Source organism: Barbus barbus (assembly GCF_936440315.1).
Source record: "Barbus barbus genome assembly, chromosome: 34".
NCBI lineage: Eukaryota > Metazoa > Chordata > Actinopteri > Cypriniformes > Cyprinidae > Barbus > Barbus barbus.
Genome location: NC_136762.1, coordinates 3,832,929 through 3,841,781, shown reverse-complemented (window position 1 = coordinate 3,841,781; position 8,853 = coordinate 3,832,929). Strand labels below are relative to the sequence as shown.

The 8,853-nt window shown below is 34.3% G+C and overlaps 1 protein-coding gene across 2 annotated transcripts in view; it reads left to right on the top strand.

Annotated features, from left to right (window-relative positions):
• Positions 1-2,261: 2,261 nt before the first annotated feature.
• LOC306854347 (rho guanine nucleotide exchange factor TIAM1-like) overlaps positions 2,262-8,853 on the top strand; it is a gene marked incomplete at its 5' end in the record, with an annotated part of 44,153 nt that continues 37,561 nt past the window's right edge. The window contains 3 exons of one of the 2 annotated variants that reach the window (XM_079392281.1): positions 2,262-3,122; positions 6,708-6,917; positions 7,969-8,242. In XM_079392281.1, coding sequence (XP_079248407.1) covers positions 2,262-3,122; positions 6,708-6,917; positions 7,969-8,242 — 1,345 coding nt within the window. Of the gene's footprint in view, positions 3,123-6,707; positions 6,927-7,950; positions 8,243-8,853 lie in introns of both variants that reach the window. The other variant, XM_079392280.1, reaches the window with a different exon arrangement.

The window sequence follows — 8,853 nt, the reverse complement described above, 5'->3', positions numbered from 1 at the left end:
CATATAGTGTATGTACAAGTCATTGGTGTTTGGTGATGAGTTTTCAGCTCAAGGTCTGCATTTAAAGTCAAAGTCACACTGAGATTAGGACTTTGCTTTCTGAAATTACTAAAGTAGTCAAACCTGTTCATTAGAAGGGGGTGACCCAATACTTTTGGCAATATAGTGTATGAAAATTTATTTTGTGTGTGAAATGCATATTTTTAATATAAAATAGTAATTAGTTTTTACTATAAATAAGATTTTTAATATATAAATACTTTTAATATATTTGTGTATATATAATATGTATTTTATATAATATATTATACTAAATATAGAACACTTTCAATAATAATTTCAATAAATAATACATGTAAACAGTTCATGCTAAAAAGTTTTTGTCTTTTTTTATATTGATTATTCAGCAGCATAAATGCAGTCAAATAACTGACCTTAATTATATATATATTTTTTAACATATTTAATTCATATATCATATTTCATATTTATAAGTATTATTTTATAAAACAATACTTTCAGACTTCACAATCTTTATCTTTAACTGCACACTGTCATATAATGCACTGAAACGAACCACTTATGAGTAATTCGTTCCTTAATCAGACTCTACTGTGCAATTTAATTTATCTTTAATTGTCATATAGTTTTTGATCTTTAATTGTATGACATGGTTATAAAAATAATAAGTTAGGGCTGCAACTAACGATTATTTTGATAATCGATTAGTTGGCCGATTATTCTTTCGATTAATCGGATTAAAAAAATATTGACCAAAAAAAACACTATTCCACATTCTGCCCAATGTCCTTCAAACAAACGTGACAACTGAATGCTATGAAAACATACAGTGCTTAATTTATTAGACCACTTAGCATAATAAAGAGAAAACATATTTTAGAAATTTGTCAAAAATTTGTTTAAATTTAAAAATGTTATTGTCATTTATTGGACATAATAATAAAAAATGTCCTCATAACAGCTTGCATTCTTGCTGGTATTGTTTATGTACTTTTAGACTGCAATTGGGTATCGCGAAAAAAAAATACTCAAATAAAAAATACAAGAAAAAATAAGTGCTCTGGTTTTCTTTCATAGATAACAGCAATAATGATATTATAGCATTAAAAATAGCCTACTACTGTTACTAAAGAGCTTACACATATTGGAGTACTAACCAGTACAGAAAGCCGAAAAATGATTTTGGTTATCACCAATACTGTTACTTTAGAGCAGCAGTGGCACAAACCTTACATAAACACATTGTTAAAAAACTTACATAAATTTGTTAAGCATTGTAAAAATTGAATATAGTTTAAACCTCTATTAAAAATTAAAATAATAAAGATAATAATAAAGACGAATAAAAACACAAACTCAGTGTTAACCAACAGGTAAGAGTAATGTTCTGCAGGAACTACTTTGATCACAGTCACCTCGTCATTTCTTTATCCTGTAAAAGGCCGTTAAGGAGCGTCTCATGTTTATATTCAGACAGACAATTACACGCTGTTATCCCTTTAAAGTTCCTACTCTCATAAAATATTTTAATTTATTTTAAACCTTAAATTAACTTTCAACAACAGATAATTCAGCACAATGGATATGTTTGCGCTGAAAAGCCTATTAATTGTCTCCCTCTCTACTGTGTTCTGTCCGTCTGACGCGCGTGCGCGCGCCCGCCGCGCCGGCGCTCATTCGGTATTTTAAACTTAACACAGACTGTCAGGACGGACCTTTATGCAAAAATGGAAATGCTCGCGTGAATTTGTGGCATTTATAGATAAGGATATGACCGTAAACTGAACGTTTTTGCGCTGAGGACGCACACGCATCTGTCAAAGCGCCTGACAGGGCAAGCCATTACTCTTATGCATTAACTTAAAGCTTAAAATAAAGAATTATCATGTTTTGGGCAGCTTGGATCACGTGCTTCTCCGGCAGAATCTCATTCTGTTTCCTCCACTATTTTTAGATGCATTTTGTCCATAGAAATGCATTATTCAGTGCCGTAATTTGACTAACCAGCTGAAGTTGGACGTGCACTGTGGGCAGACCCGATTAATCGATAATGAGAATCGTTGTCGATGATTTTCATAATCGATAATAATCGATTTTATCGATTAGTTGTTGCAGCCCTATAATAAGTACATAATTGCATAAATAGTTGTCATACAAATAATAACAAAAAATCTTAATGGGTCAGTTATATTTAGTTGCATGACCTCTGTGTTTTCTCTGTCTGCTGCAGATACTGAGCCATGGGTAACACAGAAAGTCATAGCGGCGGCCATGGTTACTATGGAGATGGCCAGCGCCACCTCTCCCGTAAGCACATGTCCCGCTCGCTCCGTCTGTCCAACAAGCAGACGTACTGTTCCCGCCGAACGCCGTCCGGAAAACCGGAGCACCGCAACTCCGAGACCAGCACGCGCTCCAGCAGCACTCCCAGCATCCCGCAGTCGCTGGTTGACCACGGCCTGGAGCCCTTCAACGACTCGGACATGCTGCCCGACTTCAGCGGCCCCATTTGGGTGGACCGTGTGGCCATGAATCTCCAACCCATGTCCTTCCACAACCATCCGGCCCATTCGCCTGCCGCCACCGCCAAACAGGCCACGCAGGACAACACCGAGCTGCCGGAGGACACAACACTCGTCCAACGCACACAGGACAGTTCCCAAGAGGCGTCCAGCTTTAAAAAGAAGCGCTCTAAGTCTGCAGACATGTGGAGGGAGGATTCGCTGGAGGTGTCCTTATCTGACCTGAGCCAGGAGCACCTGACCAGCACGGAGGAGATCGGAGACACGCCGGACGACTGCGAAACCCATTTACAGGCGTCTGCTCAGGAGCTGCTGGACTCAAACCGAGCCAATTCTTTAGATGAACTCTACGGACCGAAGAGCCCCGCCTGCAGGCCCACACACGGATGCTATGCCAAATGGCACAAGGGCAGCAGCACAAGCAGAGAAGGTGACGAGGATAAGATGATCTCGCCCTGTGAGGACGACGCAGCCACATACAGCGCATATACGCTGCCCTGCCGCCGATCTCACTGTCTGTCAGAGGGACAGACCAATCATAAAGGAGTTATGCAAGGGAGGCGGGCACAAACCATACAGGTGAGTGTGGATTGGGTAGCCCCGCCCACAGTTATACATTCTGGTTAGCTGTAATCGTGTTGTATTTCGCAACATTTATAAATACCATTATATTTTTGTATTTTTTTTAACGTTTTTTTTTTATTTAATATAAAAAATATAAATAACTTTATAAATTTTCTAAACTTCGTTTTCTATATTTCTATATTTTTATTATACTATTTTTAAAAATATAAATACCATTATATTTTTTATAATTACTTGCATTTTTATATTTTATATGTAAAAAAAATTATGAATAATGTGTGATGAATAATGTAGCACCAAACACAGTCAATGCAGAAATGTAGAATGACTGTCCAGGTGTGTAGATCCAAAACAAATGCAGAACAAGAAAAAAGGATCTGCACACAAACATTTAGACAAATACTGGTGTAGGCCACACAAAAAGTGCAAAAGTTCAAAGAATGTGCAAAATGTTTCTGGGTTCATCAGTGCCATACCTAAAAAATATAAAATATAACTTCCATTATATTTCTAATTATTTGTTTTTTTTTAAACATTCTATCTGAAAATATAATTTACAAATACTTTTATGTTTTCATAATTATTTGCTTTTCTATATTCTATCTATAAAAATATAATAAATTAAAAATACTATTATATTTGTATAATTATTTGCTTTCTATATTCTATCTATAAAAATTAATTGTATTTTATAATTATTTGTTTTGATTTAAATATTCTGTCTGTAAAAATAAACAATATAACTACCATTATATTTCATAATAGTTAGTTTTTTAACATTCTATCCATAAAAATATAATTTATAAATACTTTTATGTTTTCATAAATATTTGCTTATCTATATATTTCATTGTATTTTCATAATTATTTGTTTTTTATTTAAATATTCTATCTATAAAAATATGATATATGAATTATATTTTTGTTAGACCAGCAGTCGTCTGGGATATTCAGTGTAGTCAGCTAAGCTAAAATGATCAAAAACACAAACTGGAAAAGGTTTCCGATGTTAGTAAAGTGTAGTGTAGCTAAGTACTTTTTGAAATGGTAGGGTCCTTGTAATATAACTACTTTAAAATAAAACTAGTGTAAAATATTCTGTTCATACTGTCAGCGGTTACAAATGCTAGTAATCTTTTCTGTTTGATAAACACGAGGTTGACTGTTGGTAGTGAACTTTGAGGCTACTCACTGTTCAGATCAGCCGCTCTCATTGAAAGTGAATGGCTTTGTTTGAATGACTGGAGTCATTGAGTGTCAGTGTAAACGCCTGTAGGTGTGCAGTAAGAATGTGAGTGTAATGTTGTGTTAGTGTAGGTGTACAGCAGGGAATTTTAGTCTTGCTATGAATTTTTACTGCGGTTAATCCCCCAGAATCCTCTGAATCTTCTCATGTAAAGAGACTGTACATATGAATGACTCATTTGTGTGCGAGTTCACACAGACTCCACTGTGGTTTCCCATCGGACAGTATTAGGATTTCACAAGACACTCATCCCAGTCAGCTGTTGGTGTAAACTAAAAAAATATATAATTATAATTGATTTGAACAAAATATCAAATAGCTATGAAGTATAATGGTATTTCTATTTGACATTTTTTATGGATAAAATATAAAAATGCCAAAACTTTATAAAATAATATAATATTTGTATTTAGTTTTTATTTTTATTTGTAAAATATATGTAAAAATCCTTCTATTCTATTATAACCATTATAAAGTATAAAAATAGAATGGCATTTATATTTTCTTTTTTAGCAGATAAAATAAACAAAAAATGTACACAATCGGTATTTATATGGTATATATATTATATATTTTTATAGTATTGGTATGTATTAATATTATATATTTTTATATAGATAGCATTAAAATTCCCAATAATTTATTTAAAAATGTGATGGTATTTCTATTTTGTACATATACTATATAAAATATTTTAAAATTATAGAAATATAATGGTATTTTTATTGATAAAATATATTTTTTAAATTATTATACTACCATGGATAGATGGACATGCACCAAGGTACTAGAATTTTAATTTAAGGACATTTTATTAAGTAATTTGTAAATGCTATGCTATATCAAAGTACCATGGTACTAATATTATCATACTGTGGTACCACCACAGTAGCTGTCAATCTCTGTGACGTGTGTTGACAATCCTAGTGCACTGTGGGTAGTGGTCTGTCACACTGTCCATATGGTGCTGGCTGTATTTTCCTGCTCTCTCTCAGATGATCCAGATCCTGGAGTCAGACTTCTGTGAGAACAGCTCGCTTCTTTTGTCATGCTAATGAGCTCTAACTGACAGGAAAGTAATTGAGAGAGAGAGATCGAGGAGCAAAGGTGGAGAGAGTTGAGCTCTAGATATGCCTGTTTATTTTTGACTGTATTTCTTGCATAAATATGTGTGTGCAAGAAAGAAATCAGAGTGTTTCAGTTGTACGTAGGTAGGCTATATGCTAAAGCTAGAAAGAAAAAGATCAAATCACCGTGTCACACTGCCTCCCTGTGAGGCTCCATCGGTGAAGACGAATGGCATGCCGGGCCGCACAGTCCTGTCACGTGACTCCCGCTAGATGCCGGGTTTGGTGGGTAATATCTCATCATTCCCCAGCAGCAGTACAGAGTGGGATTGTACAGTCAACTTTACTGCGCTATAACTCGACATGCAGAGTTCAGACAGCGCTGTGGTCTCTCAGTGTCAACGTCTGTAAAATGTTCACTTCACAGCCTGCAGCATGTCCTCTGCTTCTGAAGACACGACGTGCTCCGGCCAGCAGGTAGGAGGAATGAAGATGTGTTGGAGAAGAGCCACGTTTATTAGAGTGGAAAACTGAGTCTTTATTTTTCGTTCAGTCTGTCGAAATCGCAAGGCTCATGTTTGGTTACTGAGAAAGAACATCCAGGAACTATGATTCGTTTTGTTGCTTAGTTTTAGTTAAAGTAAGCCATGTTAAACCGATGTCCTAGGTCAAATTAAGTAGACAGTATTTTAAAAAATCATTTAGATACATGTCATGTCTTTTCATAAAATCTGGTTTTCACAGAACATTGCATGTTTTTTTGGCCAGATTTTGCTCCAAAATGATTTAATTTACTAAGATTCAATTTGGGCCTATATTTTATATTTTTATGTACATTCACTTAATGCTGTCATTTATTATATTTATATATATATATATATATATAGACATGAAAACATAAGGACATTTCAGAAGTGGGATATTTCCAGGCCTAAAAAAAAAAATATTTAAATATTTTTTTATATTAATTTAAAATAAATAATTACATTTTAATAGATAATTAATTTTTTACTTTTTTTTTCTAAAATGTATGTAGTCAATATAAAAAAGTGTCTTTTTATGCTCAGTTGTTCTGTTCGAAAATGTTGTCTTTTTATGCTCATTTGGTTCTAAACTGTTTCTTTGGCTAGAAATTACTGCAATTATTAATTACTGTAACTTACATTTAAATTCATACCTACAAAATGATGTAAATTAAATGATTATCCCATTTTCACCAATGATCATGGCAAATGTTTATTTTTTATGTATTTATTTCATGTTCAGGATGTCACGGCAGGAGACGGCAGTGATTATGAGGACAGCGGTATCGATGGGCTGACGGGGGACAGCGAAGCGTCTCAGCACCACGCTCGACGCTATAAGACCATGTCTGTGTCTTTCTCCGCTTACTCCACGTCAGCAGGGGGCGCCTTCACCGGGAGCGACAGTGGGAGCAGCAGCGGGGCTGGAGCGGGACCCTCAAATGGCACACAGGTGGGCAGGGTGATTTATTCCTGCTGTTTCTTCAGTTCCTAGTTTATAATATGTTCCATTCAGACATCAGTAGACATACAGTAATATCAGATAGATGCAACATCAGTGGACGCATCAGTGTATGAAAATTATTGCCAAGTGAACATCACACAACATCTGTGGGAAACCTCCTGTCAAGTGAGTAATGCTCATTAAAATAAAATATATGCAAACAAAAAATGTTAATATTTATAAATGGAATAAATAATAAAGTATGATATTATGTCATAATATTTATGTGTACCTGAAAAATAAATAAACAAAAATGATAAAGGCTAAATGTTTAGAGTTGATGGTTTTTAATAAATGGCATGATGTTATAAAAACAACTAACTGCAGTGTTAATGTGAATTAAAGTTTTTAATAATTGATAAATTTTTCCCTCATTTTTTGTGTTACTTGAAATAAATAAAATAATCTAAAATAAAAAGTATAAAAAATAAAACAATATTTAAAAAAATATTGTATCTAAAAATGTATTTATATGATTTGATTTTAATGTGCCAAATTATATTACATTTTAATTAAATATTGTGACATGATGGTCATTATAGCCAACATTACATCAAATAATTTATGTTCATTCAAATTAAATATATGCAAAAAAAATGTATTACTTTTTTATTGATTGATTGATTGATAAATACATTTCCCGTATTTATTTTACCATATCCACCACACCTCAAAATGCAGAAAATGTAAAACAAACAAAAACAACTCTGAAACACCTTACCCATGTTTGTTTGTTTTTGGTTTGTTTATTTTACCTTGTTTAGTTTACCATATCTTTGTTCATAAAATGCAAGAGGCACCAAACACTGTAATATTTAAATATTTCTTTTTCTAAATGATGAATGGTAAATTATGTAGAGAAAGATACCAGAGAGGAAATGCACCAAATGCACTTTATTTCCATGAGACAAGAGGTGGACAAGAGTGTTGTATGTTATTTGTAAGTTTGTGATGTAGTTTAGCATCTGCACAGTGATAACAGTCGTGTGTGTCTGGTCAGGGTGTCTATGAGAACTTCCGTCAGGAGCTGGAGCAGAACGTGAGTCCAGCTGAGGTTCCCGAGGAGAGAAGCTCAGCGTTCAGCGATGAGCAGAGCAGCGTGACCCTGAGCTCTGCGTACCACACCGACCCTCTGCTGAACGTGGCCGCTGTACAGGGAACCGTACGCAAAGCTGGACGCCTCGCCGTCAAAAACTTCCTGGTGCATAAAAAAAACAAGAAGGTGGAGCTCGCCCCTCGCCGCAAGTGGAAGAGCTACTGGGTGTCCCTCAAAGGTGTGTGTGTGTGTGTGTGTGGTGTTTCTGACAGAGATGTGAGCGGTTACCTGGCACCGTAAACAGGTTTTACAGCTTCCTGTGAACACGTTTGAGAGAGAAGAGGAGGATTATATTTGTTGTGTTGTGTTATATGGGTAGGTCCAGAAAAGAGTCTTCAGAATTGAACGCCCAACATTCACTATTTCACCTCTAACACAATTGTTTGTTAAATATTCTGGCTTAAGAAATTTCCCATATTTATTTTTCCTTATTGTTTAGCAAAAATTAGTGCAGAAGTGCTAAAAAAATGTGTGTGTTTTTGAAAAAAGTATCTTTCCTCACTCACCAAAACTACACTTTTTTAAATAAAAAAATAACAGTAAAAATAGTAATATTGCAAAATATTATTGCAATTTAAACTAACTGTTTTCTATGTGAATATATTGTAGAATGTAATTTATTCCTGTGATCAAAGCTGAATTTTCAGCATCTTCAGTGTCACATGATCCTGCAGAGATCATTCTAATATAGTGATTTGCTGCTAATATAGTGATCATTATCAATGTTGAAAACAATTGTGCTGCTTTATATTTTTGTGGAAACCATCTTATAGAATACATTAATGCATA